This window comes from Colletotrichum phormii (assembly GCF_030913505.1).
Source record: "Colletotrichum phormii strain CBS 102054 chromosome Unknown BDP81scaffold_5, whole genome shotgun sequence".
NCBI lineage: Eukaryota > Fungi > Ascomycota > Sordariomycetes > Glomerellales > Glomerellaceae > Colletotrichum > Colletotrichum phormii.
In genome coordinates, this window is record NW_026851447.1 from 727,722 (window position 1) to 745,900 (window position 18,179).

The 18,179-nt window shown below is 52.9% G+C and overlaps 3 protein-coding genes across 3 annotated transcripts; 1 reads left to right on the forward strand and 2 right to left on the reverse strand.

The window, feature by feature from the left end:
* The first annotated feature begins 3,788 nt into the window (after positions 1 to 3,788).
* BDP81DRAFT_178208 (uncharacterized protein) lies at positions 3,789 to 5,047 on the forward strand. Its single transcript, XM_060582239.1, has 2 exons — positions 3,789 to 3,898; positions 3,952 to 5,047. The coding sequence occupies exon 2, from the start codon at positions 4,054 to 4,056 to the stop codon at positions 4,879 to 4,881; it is 828 nt and encodes a 275-aa protein (XP_060448103.1). The 5' UTR covers positions 3,789 to 3,898; positions 3,952 to 4,053; the 3' UTR covers positions 4,882 to 5,047.
* A 440-nt stretch (positions 5,048 to 5,487) lies between these two features.
* On the reverse strand, positions 5,488 to 7,034 carry BDP81DRAFT_421099 (ribosomal L15). Its single transcript, XM_060589900.1, has 3 exons — positions 6,820 to 7,034; positions 6,420 to 6,576; positions 5,488 to 6,300 (listed from the first exon to the last, which is right to left on the reverse strand). Exons 1-3 carry the CDS (start codon positions 6,904 to 6,906, stop codon positions 5,933 to 5,935), a joined length of 612 nt encoding a protein of 203 aa, XP_060448104.1. The 5' UTR covers positions 6,907 to 7,034; the 3' UTR covers positions 5,488 to 5,932.
* A 1,511-nt stretch (positions 7,035 to 8,545) lies between these two features.
* On the reverse strand, positions 8,546 to 11,411 carry BDP81DRAFT_313609 (uncharacterized protein; the record flags this gene model as incomplete). The annotated part of the gene is made up of 3 exons (XM_060583909.1): positions 8,546 to 9,158; positions 9,211 to 9,880; positions 9,932 to 11,411. The coding sequence occupies 3 exons, from the start codon at positions 11,409 to 11,411 to the stop codon at positions 8,546 to 8,548; spliced, it is 2,763 nt and encodes a 920-aa protein (XP_060448105.1).
* Positions 11,412 to 18,179: the final 6,768 nt, after the last annotated feature.

Here is an 18,179-nt window from a genome sequence, read left to right on the forward strand (position 1 = left end):
GAGGTCTTTCGCGTCCGCTTCAAGGGTGCGATGGAGCCTTCGCAGATGTTGACGGTCGCCAAACGTACGCAGCACGCCGCGAGAATGGCGTAGACAAGGAGCAAATGGGAGTGGAAGTGGCAGTTGGGTAGTCACAAATTTTGTCGCAGCGAGACGAATCAACGAGACGAAAAGCGTTTGACTGATTTCAGATCAAGTCGAATCAAATCCTCGCCGTGTGTGATGTCGGTCGCGAATTGTCGTTGTGTTTGACGGATTGATGTTCAATCAGCAGCAAGTCTGGGGGAGAGGAATTTGACGTCGGGTCGTGAGGTCAATGGAGGTAGGAAGTGACAGTGAAAGGCAATGACGGACCCACCCGAGCTCACGTGCCTTGGGCAACCAAACAACACGGACCAAGCAGGGAAATGGCAGGAGCCCGGAAGGTGCGAGTCACCTTTGCTGACCTCATCCTAAAATTTCCTTATCTTATCTCATCTCCATGGCTAAGGTACCTCCATCCTCATGGAAAGTACGGAGTACCTTGACTGACTTCCTTGGGAATTACGTCTTGGGCAATTTCAATCCTTTCGTCGACGTGGAAGATATCTTTAACTTATAAACAATAATAGTAATCATGCATTTACGGTATATTTTGATATGCAGGTAAAAACATATTAAGGTACCTTACATCGATGAGGTCTAGTCCAGTTAATTTCTGTGTGTGAGTCCTCGGATACCTGCTCCAGACTCAAATACAGTCACGCAACTTAGGGTAGAGCTTGAAGACGGTGCCTCTTGCTGTCTCAACAGTCTACACGACTGCACCCGAAATGACTGATTCCGATGAAATAAGGTATGCTTAAGAAGTGAATGGTTTCAGGGTTCCTATGATACCTCTCTTCATTCATTGAGAACCTTACCCCGAAATCTTGGGTAACCGCTCGACCTTACAAAATTGAAACTTGACAGTGTGACTTGATGTAGAGAAAGGGTGGTACAACAAGGCAAGCTGTGTCCGCCACTAAGCTGAATTTCACCTGAAGGTAAACAAGTGATGCATGAAGACTCAGTTCAAGAGCAATGAAGTGTTGAATGAGGCGCGAGAACCACCTGCAATCTTTATCCATCTTTACAAACGGGATGTAATATAGGGTAGTTAATAATAAAAGGCAACATCCTACTGAAGAAGGTGATGTTAGACGCCAGCACTGCCACGGTGACCTGGCCGGGGCCACATCGTACAAGACTGGCGGCAAGGGGTTTTCTCTAAATTGGACAGATAGACGCTGCGATATGCGGCTCAAATGATGGAAGTACATCTTTAGGAAAGGTCTGTATTTAGAATAGCTCTGGAATTTGGCGGCAATACTTTCTTTTTGGCGCGCGTTCTCGTAAGTACGGATACGACACTCTAACTGTGGTCTCGAGAGTGGAGACATCGTCTACCTCACTTACAGGCGGCATCACGAAATGAGGTGGTACGCGGACGGGCGCTTAACACTAAGCGGCCTTCTTGACGGGCCACAGTCGTCACATATAACTTGGAAATCGAATGCGGACCCCATCTGATGCACCGGAAGCTGGTTGGAGGCACGGTCGCTCTGCAATCTGTAGATGCACGCCTCTTGTCCAGTCTTTTGGTTTCACGATCAGGTTTCATTCCTTTCTGGCGATGCAGCTTGTAAGTGATCATGGCGGCGTGGGGAGTCTTCAACCGCCTACCTCAGACGGATGCACGAAGAGCTATGGCCACAGCCAATGGCTGTGTTCGAGGGGGGCCGAGGTCAGCTTTCCCAGACATTGTTGTTCTGAGGATTTGTTATTCAGCTGGTCTGATATATCTTCTTGGAAATGAACTTGCATATGCCTCGGGATGTTCTTCAACGGCCGGAGAGACATAACCGAACCACCGGGGCTTGGGCATATAACCCCCAGCCCGTTATGAATTCATCACTTGCTTTGAGTCAAGATTTGATTTATTTAGAATACAGTAGATCTATCCACTGGCATAATCGGATATTCAAGAGTATAAAAAGACCTATGGTCTTGTCGGTATGACGGTGGGGACTCCGTACCGGAGGTTTGGGGCTCGCCCGTGCTGCGAAATCGCACTCGGAAGAGCCAGCTACGGGCCTACGGTCTGCGGTCTTCAAGTCTTCACTGCCGCAGGGTGGGACGCAGGTACCTTGCGTTGCCGCTCACACTGGAATTGGCCCATCAAGCCCAACTCTCTGCAGCGAATCGGTACTTCTGGCGCCTGCAGGGGTCGCCCAGCGGACATGTGGTGCCTGGCATTTCGGCCGGCGGCTGTCTTTGCTAAACTCGCATGAAACAAAGTCTCGTCGCCCGTCATCCAATCAATCCGGCATCGCGCCCGAGAACTGAGAACTTGCCATGTCCCTTCCACTCTCGACTATTCACTTTGTTTGTAATCCTGAGCAAACCTCCCGTCTACCGTACCATAAGGACCCCTACCTTGGATCCCGTCTGGACCTCCCAATGCTTGAATATTCGCCTCCTGCTCCGCCAACTCTGTACCTTTGCCGCACTCTCATAGGTTCGTTGCGCCTGCTTTGCTTGCCCTTGAACATGCTGCAGCAGTCCGACTTTCAGCGCACGATTGGATGAAAACGGCCCACGGCATGTTCATGCCACCCTTGTCTGCCATGGTCTCTGCTCTCTAGACCCTCCGTCGTCTCGTCTTTTGCTCTTTGTCGAGCTGGGTGTCATGGGTGTATCTTCTTCGACGAGCTGGAGGGCGCCACAGGTTACCAGCAGCTCCACGATGAAGATGGTGTCACTCACATGCAGCGAGGCCACCGCTGCCCGACCCATATCGTGAAGACGAGAAGTGACTGGCAGATGAAGTTGCTAGCTGCTCTGGGCTGCGCGTGCTCGACCAGGGGTCTCATTGAAACCACGTCTGGTCGCCGCATGGCGTCGTCTGGAACCTCAACCGCAGGAAGCATAGCACCTCGTCCCGCTATCACGTTCTCGAGTCCTCGATACGCGTCTCTCCATGATCCGTCCTCCATCCCGCATATCTCATTACCCACACCCCCGTATCCTAGTTCTCATACCGCCCGGGACGTCGAGGGATCGTCCAAGCCGTTCGTGAGAGAACCCATGAACGCTCCATCGCCTCCCCTCCATCCCCCATGTTGCGTCTCCGCCGACGCATCCCGGCCCTGATGGCCCTCTGGCGCTGCCAGAATGATTGGGTGCTGGTTGCGCGAAACTTTTGGCTGCGATTCGAAACGGCGAATGGGGAGGGCCACCGGGCAGGCTCCCTTTGGTCAAACCATACGTGACTTTCACTTTTGCCTTGTCGCTGGGATGACAAAATTCCAGGTGACGTGCAGGAAGAGAAGGAATAAGGGCACTGCTCTGAGCAAGGTACGGATTACCGCAAGTGCTTTGCATTACTTTTTCACCCCATGTTTCTTTAAGCTCAGGTTGTGGGAGAAAATCCCAAGGTCAATCAGGGTCTTGTCTGTATTAAAGGAGAAGGAGCTCCCATCCCTCCTTCCTTTGACGTCGAACCTACCCACCGGTCTTTTTGGCAGGAGCTTCCTTCCCTCTTTCCCCCTTTGAACAGCTGTGAACAGATTCTGTTCTTGGGCATCTACTAATCCTGGTCGCCTACAATCTTTCCCTCCTCATACCCTCAACTCCTTCTGTCCTTCTTCCTTCGTGAAGTCATCAACACTTTCTCTACATCGCCAACCCTCCTGGACTGGTTTCCGGGAATATTTTTCTACTGTCTCTAATCAAAACCTCGCGCTCGGTACACTAGCACCGAATCACTAGTCGCTTGGATTACCTCATCAGCTTGGACTGACCGAAACTATTGCTACGGATCTCATCAATATTGAGCTTACCACCAGCCGCTACTCACCCAATACTCTCCCTACTTGTATGATGGCTCACTCTTCGTCAACCTCGGCCTTGTCACTAATGCTACCCCAGGACCTCGATACTCTTCACCAGAGCTACCGAGTACTCGAACACATACGACTGCCCCGAAACTCGTAATCGTCGCGACTGCTATTCTCGAAGTGCAATCGCAGAATGTTCAACCTCTCTGAAAACTCCAGCCTTCGTGGCTCGGGTCACTTGATCCTCAACGTCTTCCGAGCGTTCAACATCATCGGCCTCTTGGCCGTGAGCGCCGCCACATGGACCATGATCGTCATGTCCATTCTCAAGGGCAACTTTGCCTTCTTCGATTCGGCCTCCCGCTTCTTCACCTTTTGCTTCGCCGTCTTCCTCATTGTCTCCGAGCTCAACGTCTTCCGCGCCTACTTTATGCGCAACTGGCCTACCCTCTCGCCCGAGCATGGCCTCAGCTGGCTGGGAATCGCCATGGTCGTCATGGGTTGCCACGTTCTCGCGGGTATCACATTGCCTGCCTACTCTGTTGAGACCATCGGTCTTCCTCTTTGGCGTCTCATCCTCGCCTCGGGTATTCTGGCCATCACCTTTGGTTTCTTCAACATCGTCTCGTCCATCGTCTTCCGGGATGGCAGCAACGGCATCAACGCCCGCAACATTCGCAGCGACGGTACCCTTGCCTCCGGCAAGAACTCGTACGCTGACGGATACTCTGTCAGAAGCAACTCGATTCGCAACGAGAAGCCGAACAATAAGTTCAAGCGCCTCACGCAAAAGTTCACACCTTGGAGCAAGAGCAACGATGACACCAGCCCTCGCCCCAACATTAGCCACCCTATCACTCACGACGTCGAGCAGGGCCATGAATCAGAGCCTGACTACGACGAATCCCGCCGCAGCCCCATCATGCCTGATATCTCTCGTCCGGCTACTGCTCTACACCCCGCCATGGCTGGCCACCGCCACACCAAGTACAGCCTGGCCAGCAACGTGAGCCGCTTCTAAGGAGCGGTGATTACTGTTCGCGCGCGAGTTGCTTCTCTGTCTCTAGGAGACGGGGATCGATGGACTTCACAGCAGCCTTGGTATTACAGAATATGCATCCCTATTGGGCAGGGTGGAAAGGCGTTTCACGGATGATTTAGTTTGGCTTTGAAAAAATACCCGGCACGACGGCACGGTGTACGGCGAGGAATATGAGATTTGGGAATCTTTCTTCACTGATCATGACCAGCAATCAGTTACCAGCATTAAACAGAAGTAGATGCACGATTGAAGGATCAGTCATAATTATAAAGCTTCATTATCAACTTGAATTAATCGTGTGCCGTAGGCGATGACGACTGTGAGGACTGTCTCATGTCTGAGAGGACATCGTCAAGGAACATCGCAAGTCCCAGTAAGATGTGAGGTCGAGGGCTTTCAGAGGAGAAGACCCATCACACGATCGTCCCCGCAGGTGATCCAGATTGAAATCCCAGTCCCCACACTATCAAAACCCTGGCACAAATTTTTGAACGGATACGGATACTGCAGTAGAAAGGGGCACCCGCCTGCTAAATAGTCGCCTTGGACCAATTGTTGTAAACCTGGGGAACGACCAATTTGAGTAACAATTATATGGTGGGAACGGAGTTAAATCGCACATTACACGTAGGGGAGGGGATAGTAGGGACAGCCAGTTTTTTGTTCAAGTTTATCACATTGAAATCACATAATTCATCATTTTTACGCCGAGCCCTCCAAGTTTTAAGTTAAGAACCTCGAAAAAGTTGTGTTCCATTTTTCGTATCGATTGAGCCTTTTGACCTCTGGGACTCAAGCCAGAGGAAGAAGAACACTCCAGCGCATGATATCAAGTGCTTTCCCAAGTCGTGAAAGTAGTGGCCATATCCCGAATACCTTCCATGATGATGATGATCCACCGCCGTCGTCGTGTCCTCCGCGAACACCACACCTGGCAGCCGAAGCCGTCCTCGTAGCAAGACAGTAGTAGTACGCGAGCGGCCCGGTAGCCTTTTCAGAATCGTCCAGTGCGAGCAGTGGGCGAAACCGTTTACCGGTAGCGCCACAGGGACAGGGTGTTGTGGCGCTTCCAGGTCTTTCTGCGGCCGGCCTGGGTCTTGTTGTAGCGGTGGCCCTTGTTGAGACCGCGGGACTTCTTGCCGGTGGCGGTGAGACCGCGAGCCTCGCGGTGCTTGTGGACGGGGGCGACGATCCAGTTGATGCGGGGGTCCTGGCGGATGGCCTTGTGCTGGGGGTCGACGAGGATGACCTCGTAGTACTTGTAGGTGGAGTCCTGGTTAACCCAGTACGAGTTGAGGACGCGCAAGTTGGCGCAGCGGCGGCCGACACGCTCCTCGGCGGTGGAGGCGAGGGAGCGCTGGTACTTGAGCTGGTTGACACCCTGGTTGGTGGGCTTGCCTGTGTGATTCCAATGCTGTTAGTAAATCCGTCCATCTCTCTGGTGTCGAACGAGGGGACCAGTTCGCTCTTATTGAAGAGCTGTAGACTGTCCCTCTCGTATGGAATTCGCAACGTACCGAAGGTGGCACCCTTGGCGACGGGCTTCTTGCGGCCTCCACGGCGGACGCGGGCACGGTAGATAACGTAGCCCTGCTTGGCCTTGTAACCGAGGCGGCGAGCCTTGTCGGGGCGCGAGGGACGCGAGGCGCGGTGAATGACATTCAGCTGTCGGAGCTATATTGATGCACTCTCAGCAAATGTTCAACGAGTGTATAGCAGGAACGCAAAGTTTTCCCTGTCTCCACTGTCCCTCTCGATACCCTCAACCGAAATTTTGAACATCGAGACCCCTCCGTAGAAGGGAATCCAGTATCGAAAAAAATGGTTTCGGGCGATCGAGAGAGAGAGAGCGGGATCGAGGGAATTGAACTTTGTCGTGCGTCCACATGGTATCGGAATCGGGTGGTTTCAACGTACTTCCCAGCAGCGGACACGCAGAAGGAAGCGCATCACATCGGACTGCTTCTTCTTCTGGAGCTCTTCGACATACTTGAGGGCACCCATTTTGACTGCGGCGACGGCGTCAGGTTAGCCTCTTTTGATTTGACAGGTGTGATGAACTTGGATAAAAGAGAGCGACGAAGGTTGTCGAAAAGAGGGAAGGGGGGAGGGGGACAAACCAGCTGTTCACGTAAAATCCGGCTGCCGAGGTTTTGGTGGTGGTGTTGATGAATTGGACGACGATTGAGAAATGTTCGAGTGGAAGGGGAAAAATCGAGGAAGGGTAGAGTTTGTGCGGTCGTACTAGTCCTGAAACGGCTAGCGCAACTGGGGCTGGGCTTGCCCCGAACCTAATTATGGGTCTCGCATCTCGGTGTATGCCATTTCCTCGGTGAGATGTGCTCGGTGTGTTTAGGCGAGCAGGATTTCTTCCAACAGGCACGTTTAGGGGCACTGTGGGACCAGTATGATTCTTCGCGGTACGGAGTAAAGAACGACTTGTTCGTTGGACTTTGACTACCCCATGAAACCGATGTTCATTTCGATCTCGACTTCCACTCTCGCTACGATTGATGCTAGATTCTGGGTCCAGATTTCACCTTTCCCACCCATATCACAAAATCTCAGAGGGGTCTAGATGGGAAAAGGCTCATGAGCAACCAACGTCTTAGGCATACTTTATGCTACATCGGTCAAATACAACTTGCAGCGATATAGTGATGATGGATAACTGTTCTGTTCTTGTCGATTCATAGTTACATCCTGTCCTCCGATCGAGCTTACCCACGCGTCCGAATCCGTCAAGTTTTCTCTTCTCTACACGTACTCCTTTGCCAACATTGTCAGTGTCCTGACTTGTAGACACTTTCAAATATCCTGACTTTACGGCCCATCACTATGATTCGATGGTGGTTTTCCGTCTTGGGCACAAGCAGCACGAAGGCAGTAAATCATCAGCAACATGAGGCGAGGCCTCAGCATTCAAGACGTGCATATCACAGAGCACACATGGAAGCGGAAAGGCATTGAGTTTCTGATCCTCATGTTCTCAAGTCCCTAAAAGTTGACAGAAAAGCAAAATCTTTCGTACAAGAATCCGACATTGGCCCATTACCCAGAAACACAAGTCCCTTTTTTTTTTAATCTCGGGTTACACCATGCTTGTGTGGAAAAAAGTAAAAAAAGAAGTCTCTCTGTCTATGACGGTAGTGCCCTGAGTAGTAGTGAAAGTCTCTCAATCTCCTCTTGAATCTCTCATTCATCATGAATTTGGGGGTTCTGCTGGTGGAAAAATAGGCCGTGGTTGCTGAGTCTCGAAATAAGCCTGTAGAGTGAAAGTGAAAATGAAAGTGTGTGGGAATCCAGCATGTCTTCCCATTTTTTGTGCTTTATGTCTTCTTTTCTCTTCCGAAAGAAGCACAAAGGTCCCGCCGTTTTTGGGCAATTCAAAAGCAGAAAAGTTGAAGCCGTCCAACTCCGAAAGTGAGAAGAAAAAGAAATGTCTTGCCAGACTCTGCAGCCCAGGCTATGCTTACAACGCCACAACCATGCCAACCGTAGCCATGTACGATGGACCGTTGGGCCGACAGTGCGTTCAAATGCGTCGAACAACGAACACAAGTGGAATGCTCGTTGAGAAGGTCGACGTTGTGGCGGAAGATGAAAACCAGTGTCGTGGTCACTTCCAACATCAAGCGCCTCATCAGCGACTATTCAAGGAAAGGCCCTGAAATGCGGTAGCCCATTCACTCTGAGTGTTCATCGGGCCCACGCCCGACTCGTGCGGGCCAGGTCCGTCTGTTCCCGGCTGGAAACGAGACCGCATCTGATAGTCAGCTGCGCCAGGGAAGCTGTAGCTATCAAGCGATGGAAGAACTCCAGGGACGTAGGGCATGTTTCCAGGCCTGGGCGCAGTGCCCATGCCGCCCATGTGCGAATAGGGGTAATTCGGTTGACCGTAGCCACCGGCCGGGCCTCCAGGTCTTTCACCAAAAGGCGGGGTGAACGAGTTCTGAAATCCACGGCCAGGTGGGCCTGAACCACCGAATCCTCCAGAGTGCTGATCCTGGTTCTGCTGCTGTTGCTGCTGCGCGGAGCGTCGCTCGGAATTGTTCGATCCACCACGACCCACGCCAACGGCTCCGGGTCCGACGCCGCTAGGAGCCTGGATACCCAAGGTGGGACTGGCGAAGGATGCCGGGTTGATGGCCGACATCCAGATTCTGGTCTTGTAGATCTTGAACAGATCCGTAACGAGGGAATTGAAGTTGATGTACGAATCAGCGAAGTAGTAGAATGTCAACTTCTTCCAATCCCTGTGCACGGTTAGTCTCACCTCTCTTTCATCCGGCTCGTCTATAGACTTACATTTGAAACTCAGCATCGAGAATCTCCATGTTCAGCCCATGTTCCTTGACCTTTTGCATGCAGACTCGCTTGGCCTTGGCCTCGTTGCCCTCCTTGTCCCGCAAGGCGTGGATCTCGTGACTCTGTGCCAAGCGCTTGATGAGCTTAGGCTTAAGCTCTCCAGCGTTGGGCTCCTGCATATGGCCGTGCTGGTTTGGCGGACCCATTCCGCCGACAGCGCTACCCTGGAGACCATTCGCGGCCGCCATAAGGCCGGCGCCTGTGCCGTCCTGAGCAGCAGCAGCGTTCTGAGAATACATCATCAGCCACTTGTACTGCTCCTCCGCGTAATGCTCCTTGAGCTCCTTGGCGGTCTGCCAGTCAACGTTGTCACGGGCGACGGTGCCCAAGTCAGTTCCTCGATCAGCTTCAACGATGACGAGATCACCAGGCTTGACGGTCAAGCCGGTACCCTCCTGGATGTAGAAGACATCTGCTCTAGCACACTTGAACAAGACAATGTGGAGTAGCTGATTGTGACGCGGCTGCGACATGGCGTATACATTGCGATGAGGCGAAGGTGCACGGTTTCCGTAAGGAGGGTGCATCGAATAAGCCGATGGGAAATTGTTGTTGAACTGCATGCTCTGAGGGGGAGCAGCAAGACCTCCACCAGGAGTAAAGTAAGCAGCTATGTTTAATGAGTCAGCTTAATTCATGCCAAAGTAGTAATGCAGCTTACCTGTATTGCCGAGGGGGTAGTTCTGGTTTTCCGAGTAGGCCAGGGAATAGTCCTGGGTTTGCGGCTGCTCAGCTACGGGCGTTTCGAGCGCACTGAAGGACTCGTTGATGGAGCTGATGGAACCTTGGCGGGTGGGAATATCCGCAAATGAATGTCTACGGCTCTGCTGGCCTTCGGGACCGCCAAAACCGAGAGAGCTGTGCCAGAATGCCTTCTTAACGTTCTCCAGCTTTCTGTTCTCGTACGGCGAGCGGAAACCTGACGCCCCGAACTCACTCATTCTACGACCGAGAGCTCTTTTCGCCGCCATCTCACTGCCGTCATTGGCCTCATCAAGCTCGTCAATGGCAAAGTCAGATTCCTCGGGCACGGACTCGCGCAAGGTGTAGCCATTACCAAGACCGTAAGCAGCACCGGTAGAGGCTCTGGGACGGAGGCGGTTCTGATACTGCTGCTGCTGTTGTTGTTGTTGTTGTTGTTGCTGCTGCTGCTGCTGCTGCTGCTGCTGCTGTTGCTGATGCTGCTGCTGCTGCGCCTGTTGCTGCGCCTGTTGCTGTTGACGCAACATCGCATTCTCACGGGCAAGCAGCTCGATAGTCTTCGCCTCAGCAGACTGATGCATCGAACTCTGCATGGATTCTGTCGCACTCTCGTCGTCATCGTCATCCACTTCCTTGACCTTTCCAAGCAGGCCTCCCTCATTCGACATCTCACTCAGCATGCTGGGCCGGGAAGGGCGATGCTGCAGGCCAGAATGTCCATGGGCACGTCCGCGTCCAAGGATCGTGGAGCTGCTCATAGCGGCCGGAGGCGCGTCGGGTTCCAGTTGGCCAACCGAGTAAGACTGAGAACGGTACGTCTTAGGCGTAGGGTGCAGGGGAATTGCGAAGGGGATTTGAGCGTTGGGGCCAGAGTCTCGCGGTGCGGGAGATGTCTGTCCATAGTTGTCGGGGTTGAAGAATGAACCTCCAGCTGATCCAGGCGGCATCGTCGATGTGGGCGAGGGCAAAACCTCACTCAAGCGCGAGGGGGGATCCTTTCTCTCGTTGTTCCAGATACCGGTGCCCCAAGTGAAGGAGGCTCCCGGAACAGGAGCGCGACCCATGACGCCGGATGGCTGGGTGTGAGTACTCCAAGGTGCGTTTCCTTCCGCGGAAGGGGTGCTTGGGTGGGAAGCTGTGGGAGACATGGAGCTGCTTGCGAATGAACCCTTTCGAGGTCGAGGTAGCGGCTGGGTAGTGTCGTTAAGCCAGGAAGCTCTTCTGACAGGCTTCTGAGGCTGCGCTTGCTGGGGTGGATCTTGGCGATGAGAATCAGCCTCGTCGTCTGAGCTGGCTAAAGCTTCAGAATCGGGCGTTGATCGACGGTTAAGCTTATCAAGAAGAATGGCGTGGCTGTTCACTGCGGAGAAAGTGCCCTGACCCTGTTTGGATGACGGGCCGGGTTTGGCGTTGCTAGCATTTCCCGTTCCAGAACTCATTGTCCACCTGTTGCCTCCCGATGGAAAACCGGAAAATCTGGTCCACTTCTGAGTACTTGGTCAATTTTGAAATTGACAGAGGTGAGCAGCTTGATAGCTGTGGAAGACTTGGTAGAAACGGTTTGTTCAAACGGAGAGAAGTAAGTGATGGGCTGACGAGGTTTGGTCAGGTGTTCTTGAAAGAGGATGAAAGGCGGTAAACTCCGAATGAGACTAGCAGTTGAGTTAGCAGCTAGGTCGTCAAACGTTAAAGGCAAGCGCTGTGAGACAAGATGAAGGAGACGAGTTTCGCCGCAACCAGCTTTGGTGTCACGGCGAGCTGCGGCTCGGGCTGCAGGTCAAAGCTGACAGCCACTGGCGAAGGGCAATTGGAAGGCGCCACGAGGTACGAGCCACGAGACAGAGACGTTCGAGGCCTGGCGCACGAAAGGGTAAAATGGGCAAATAGTTGATGAGTGGACAAAAAAGAAAAAAATTTAAAAAAATTTGCGAGTACAGGATGTTGTGGCAGACCACGATGTCGAGGTGATCTCGCCAAGGTGCCGAGGGAAGACGGGGATCTGAGCTTGGGCAGCGCTGGGTGACACGCGTGAGGCTGTCGCACTCAGACAGAATCAGACAGCCAGACGAGATGTACCCAAGGAAAGGCAGTGGAGCTTGTCTTCGGAGGATTTCCCGCCAGACAGCAGCAGCCTTGCGACATGGAGTGTGTGATTCGTACAGCAGACGAGTGAAAACAGGTACGTACCGAACTGCGGGAAACCGGGTAGATCTATCGACAGGGTATCAAATGTTGCAATTTCTAGATGCTGAGGAAACAATCTGATCGGGTGACCGAGGCGGAATCGATGTGGGAAGGCACGAGAGAGGCTCGTGGGTGACGACTGATGCGTGGCGCGGCACGGCGAGTCGGGTCGAGGCGGTATGGAGAAATGCTGCCCTGACAGGAGTCGCAAAGCGCAGTTGCAGGGAAAGAGACAAGGTATTCCGCACAGTGACCGAGACGAAGGCGTTGGTCGGAGGGGGTGTGAGAGAGAGTAAGTGAGAGAGTGAGAGAGGGTGAGTGAGAGTGTCGAGAGAGCGAGAGATGGCGATGAAGAGAGATGATTATGGCGCGCGTAAAACGGGAGCCGAAAAAAGCGCGAAAGTCGTCTAAACCAGTTCGTCTAACCCAGACCCAAAGTTGCCCAAAGGAAAATAATCAACGTGGTGTACGGCGAGGGGTCGCGCAGCAAAGCTGGGGCTGTCGTCGAATGGAGAAGCTATGCGTGTGCTGTGCGCGTGTGTATTGTATGCGTTTCCGTACCGTCTAGAATCGAGGTGCGATGTCGTTCGTTAGTGGAGGAGGGACGGGAAGGTAATGCGACAGAGCAGGCAAGTTACGCGCAGCCCATTGTCGGCGCGTAGTGGATGAAGAACGATCGCAAAGTGGAATGCGGGTGGAAGCTGTGGATGTGGATGTGGATGCTGGAAGGGGGGATGAGAAAGAAGAATGTCTTGGGCGGCGCCCTCTATCCTTGGAGTGCGACGGGCTTGAAGGACAGATGAGGAGAAGCACGGAGAGGGAGAGAAGGAGAACAGACGAGAAGAGTGTTGGAGAGGTTTGAGAAGGATGGAAAGAGGTCACAGTTGTAGTACGTTGACGGAAGCGGGGGAGGAGAAAGACGTTGCGACTGCGACACGAGACCAGAAGCTTGTCCAAGTGGCTGGTGCGTACCTATGAGAGAGAAGGGTCCGGTTCAGGGTGTCCGTAAGATAAGGTGAGGTAGAGGAATAGGGCCACCAGGCGAGCGAGAGAGAGTGTGTGAGAGACAGGATGACTGAGGGGGAGGAGGTAGCTTGCCACCTGACGACACACAAACCGCGGGCACAGTGAGGGGAGTTGAGTTGAGGAGAGGAGAAGGGCGAACTGAATGTGTGGTGTGTGGGAGTATGGGGTATAGGTGTATGGGTGTAATGGTGGTGTGTGTGCGTACCTATGGATGGATGTGTGGTAGGCGGAGCTGGGCAAGGTATCCGTAGCTCGCTAATAAGACGATGCGAGGTCAAGAGGTCTTGTCGATGAGAGTAAAGAAGAGACGAGAGGGGGTCTGATCTGAAGAGGCTGAAGAGGTGTTCCCATAAGGTACCACACAAGTAAGGGCAGGGTACCTGAGGCAATGATGGGATAGGGCGTGGTGAAAACAAGAGGGAGGCCTGGTCTGGTCAGTTCTGGCAAGGCCAAGCAGGTCATGCAATGAATATGGAGGTAAGTTACCTCGAGGTGAGGTAAAGTAAAGTGTGGTAGTAACGGGAGTACTCCGTAATGCAGATGCAGTGTGCGCAGACTCGCAGAGAGAAAGAGAGAGAGCACGCTTGAGGAGAGAGATGCAATGCAGTCGATATCCAGCTCCAGCCAGCAGCTCCAACTCCAACTCCAAGTCCAACTCCAGCTCCCCCAGTCCAGCCCAGTCCAGTCCAGTCCACCCAAGTCTTGGTCTTTTTTTTTTCTCTTGGGCCAGTTGAGTTTGGGTTGAGTTGGTGTGTGCCTGCCTGTCTGTGTGCACTGCAAGCAACACGAGCGGCATGCACTGTATGAAAAGCACTAACCCCAGGCCAAGGGTATGTATGCACAGAGGAACAAGCTAAGCCCTGGTTGGTTTTGGCCTTGGGGGACAGATGCCTGCTCCAGTGGTCCTAGGCCCAAAGGAGCACGGACAGGTAGCATGGAGCCTGGAGGTAAAGGTCTGCGCTGGAGGCCTGTACCTGTCGAGTTCAACAGATTGTCAGGGACGGGAGTGTGCGGGCTGGCTGTGGATCGAGTCGACTAATATCGGCAGAGGGGGACAAGTGGGCAGGTCCCAGTTGATCATCGTACGGGAGAGTGGGAACGCTTCGGGACGATGAAAGCACAACGGTGATGCTGAGATGGGGAGAAAATCAAGACAAGAACGAGAAAAAGAAAAAGGGGGCCTCAGATGAGGTGAGGGGAAAATCATACCCTGCCACTGCCTTTACCTTAGAGTAGGGTATCTGTATCTGTATTCTGACTTCTTTTCCCTCCCTCAGCTTGACCCCTCGGTCAAACTTCTTGTAAGGCGGAGAGCATCCAAAGGAATGCCCGGATAGCAATGGTACCTTGGACCACCAGCGTAGCAGTAGTAACCGGAAGGCTGCATCCAAGTTGCCTTGCAAGTCTTTGACTTGGTGGAGCATAACAATATTGGAAAGATATTGCTATGCAACAGCTGCCTTGAACATCCAAATGCACAGAATCCCATAGCCCACCAATAATAATGGCATGCTCTGTAGCAGAGTGGAAGAAAACGCAGCTTTCCAAAGCTCCCTATCCACAGGATCGACCACTTGGTCGCTGTGCATGTAACAGAAGTTGACCGAGAATGGGGGCTACCCGAACTGGCACTGGAGATAGAAAAAGAAAGAGACAAAAAAGAGAATCATCGCGTTGACTGTGAACAGCACTTGCTGAAGTCTGCGGGGTATCCATCGTAGATGGAACAAGGTCCTGTTGGTCTTTGCATTGAGGTTGCCCCAAGAAAGCAGTGATGGACACATTGAGATGTCGAAGCAGGTAAAGGGGAAAGAAGGTACCCAATCAACTGCGAGGCGTGTTAGAATCTTGGAACGTCAGCTAGAACAAGGAGACACACTCTTTGCTGGTTTTTTTTGCAGCTGGAAGGTTTCCCCCTTCCCGTCAAAGAGCTTTGAGTGGCCCAGGTGCACTGCAAGAGGGTGTGCAGCGGAAAGCGAGACGACGGGGTGATAGGGCCCAGGAGAACAGCCTCGACACCCTTTGCAGGCCAAGGCAACTGCCTAGGTGGATAAAAGGGTGGCAGGAAGCGGGAGCCAGAATAGCCCGGGTGATGAGGGCAGAAAAAATAAATTTGGAAAGATGGGAGGAAGTTATCCAAGAATTGTTGGTAGAGAAATCCGGGTTGCGATGGGTGTGGTGCTGTACTTTTCGATTGGTATTTTCGTACAGAGAACGGGTATGCAGGTACTTGGTGCGAGAGAATGGGGTCCCGAGAGTAGCAGGCCGAAAATGGAAAAGATATCAAAGGGATGGCAGCTATAGCAATATTAGCTCGAGAGAAAAAAGAAGTGTAACTGTTGTAAAGTCATCCCTCATATGAGTGAGTGGTGTGCCAAGTTGAGGTTTTCCTCTTTTCGTATCCGTACTTATTGATAGGTAAAGCAGAAAGGAATATATCTCAATCAGTCAGGAAGGAAGTCTCCAAAACGCAATGTCGTCGGGGCAGGAGATAGACAGGCTGGACGGAGGGTGCCTGCCATGCCTGTCTTCTCTGGCGGCACAGTGTAGCCAAAGTGCCCGTCTCGAGCGGTGGATCCGAGCTAACCGTCCTTGGCCACTTACAGGTACGTACTGCTTGGCATCTTCCCGATTCTCCACACTGTTCTCCAGGTATGGATCCACTTGTTGTCCACTACCACTGCCAGTCAGAACACAGGAAACACAGGGATGGGCGGGCTAGACAGGCCAGGCCGGGCCTGTCAGGGCTCAGGGGTTGTGGCTAGTGGGGCCGCCCGTCTGCAAGTGACCAACCATCTCAGACCAATGTCCTCCAGGCCGTTGCTTCTTTGTTCACCCAACAGCAATTGGGAGCTGCCTCGACAGATCGTGGGTTTCGGGACCAAGAGGGAAGGAAGCGGGGAAACAGAGCCTGTCAGAGTGGAAGCAGAGACTATACTCCGTACTCCGTACTCCGTACTCCTTCAGACAGATGAAATCGAAATGGAAGCAAGCCACCCAAAATGATAGGTGTTCATACCTAGTAAAGGCATGCACACTACGGATACGTGACTACCTACCTGCGAAGTACATGGGAGCCTCTCACGACGTCTTGGCTCCTCCCCGTACATCCGAATCGACAGTGGCACCTCGACGGGGACATCTTGTTTCCACCTCAGTGCGCTGCCTCTTTCGTTGCTACCTTAGGTTGCTCGCCAGTTCATGACTGGATCTCTATTCGTACATCGATGCTACCTCGATCTGCATAATTACATATTCATCAAATCCTCTGCTTCGTCGCGTTCCGGCCGAGACTTCGATATAGACTCGGGCGACAAATCGCGGCAATGGCAGAGACGGGATACAACGACATCGTATCCATACTGGCACCTCGTTATTCCGTTCTCGATCAAGACCAGCCTCGACGATCAAGAAGCTTCCCGAACAAAGTAGGTTGCACTGCCGTCTCTCATGGCCACTCCTTCATCCGCGTCCGCAGAAAATGATGGCACTCTCGCATAAGATTCTTCCGAGTCCTACAACTCCAAATCTCCTCAATCACCACCGCCCCGCTCATGACATGCAATGCCTGCAGAGAAGACGTTGTGTGATACGTCTGCATCTTGCGCCCATGTACCCCAGTCGACAGCGGCATACGCATGCTCCGTACTCCGTACACCTCAGATTTTCGCCAGCGCGGCGTATTACTCCATACATCACCTTGGAGTCATTGTTTCTGCAGGTCCCGATGCTATAGTCGTGTTTGCACATCCGATATTCCCTTCGGCCCACTGTTCTTCCGTGGTCGGGAATCCGGGTTGAGCGCTAAGAACAACTTCTAAAGGTGCGATTATCACTCAACGAAACTATCGAAACACCAAGGAAGACCAGCGTGAGCGAGGAGCGAACTTCCCCGGATCACCGACATGGATACCTGCCCTCATCATGGTCCCGACGATGCCGTCGATACCTACTGCAGCTTTCTTCTGACATGCTTTCCCTCAGCCTCCGGGCATGGAGTGGCCATCTGACCTCTATGCGGCTGCAACAGGCTGAGCCCATTCGCCCATCGCCGATCCTCCAACCTTTAGCGGCTTTTCGCCCCTTGATCAACAAATGGCCAGGTCCAACTTCGGTCAGCAGTGGCATAGCGCTACAATCAGGAGGAGCATATTTGAACCACCAGCAAGTCGCGCCAGCCAACCGGCTGATTGCATCCATCGTCCCAAGTGCCCAAGTACATTTGGTGGTCTCGCCGTTGCAGGGTCTCACCCTTCTACTGCTTGGCCGAGGCCGTGGACGTACGTGAGACACAGTCGTGATCCAAACACGTCTGTTTCTTGAACGCAATGTGAAGCACGCGCCGCCATCGTGTCCGGGAACACTACGGCAGCGGGAGCCATGGTCGATGTTCGCATGGCGGTTTCCCTGGCACACCTGGAAGGTTTGGAGGTTTGCCGTTGAAGTTGCAAGGGTGGCTGGAATTCTGCAGCTTGCCATCAGTGCTCATCCCTCACCACCCCGCACTACATCCATGTTCTACAAATGTCCGTGGGCTCTCGTTACGCTACAAACAAGGTGACAAGACAAGGCACAAGGAAACGTCTTCCAGTCTACACCAGCTGATGTCAGTGTGAGACGCCTCAATTTTGCTGAGACTCTCTTCCACGGGTATCAAGTGAAGAGGAAACATGGACCCAGGTGCCATAATGCAGCAAGTCTGGAGCCACGACCACTACTACCGACAGAGATGGAATATGACCAACTACGAAATGACGGACCAGCTTTTGCACTGGGCAACACCGGTCAATGATCTAGAGGAGACCATCACTGCCATCTTTGATATCGAAGGGAGCAACCACTAGAGACAGAGGTGCATGTGCAGATGCAGGCAGAAGGTTTGGCGATGAAGGCCGGGGTTCAGGGCACTTCTCCGAGACCGAGAGGGGTAAGGATCTGTGGAGTAAACGGGCTGCTGCAGCATGTCACGCGCGCCCATCCCAAGCTAACCTCCTTCA

Coding starts and splice junctions, on each gene's coding strand:
- BDP81DRAFT_178208 (XM_060582239.1), top strand. CDS start 4,054: ATGTTCAACCTCTCTGAAAACTCCAGCCTTCGTGGCTCGGGTCACTTG.
- BDP81DRAFT_421099 (XM_060589900.1), bottom strand. CDS start 6,906: ATGGGTGCCCTCAAGTATGTCGAAGAGCTCCAGAAGAAGAAGCAGTCC. Junction 6,577..6,819: donor TGCGTGTCCGCTGCTGGGAA/GTACGTTGAAAC, acceptor GCATCAATATAG/CTCCGACAGCTGAATGTCAT. Junction 6,301..6,419: donor CGCCAAGGGTGCCACCTTCG/GTACGTTGCGAA, acceptor GGAATCACACAG/GCAAGCCCACCAACCAGGGT.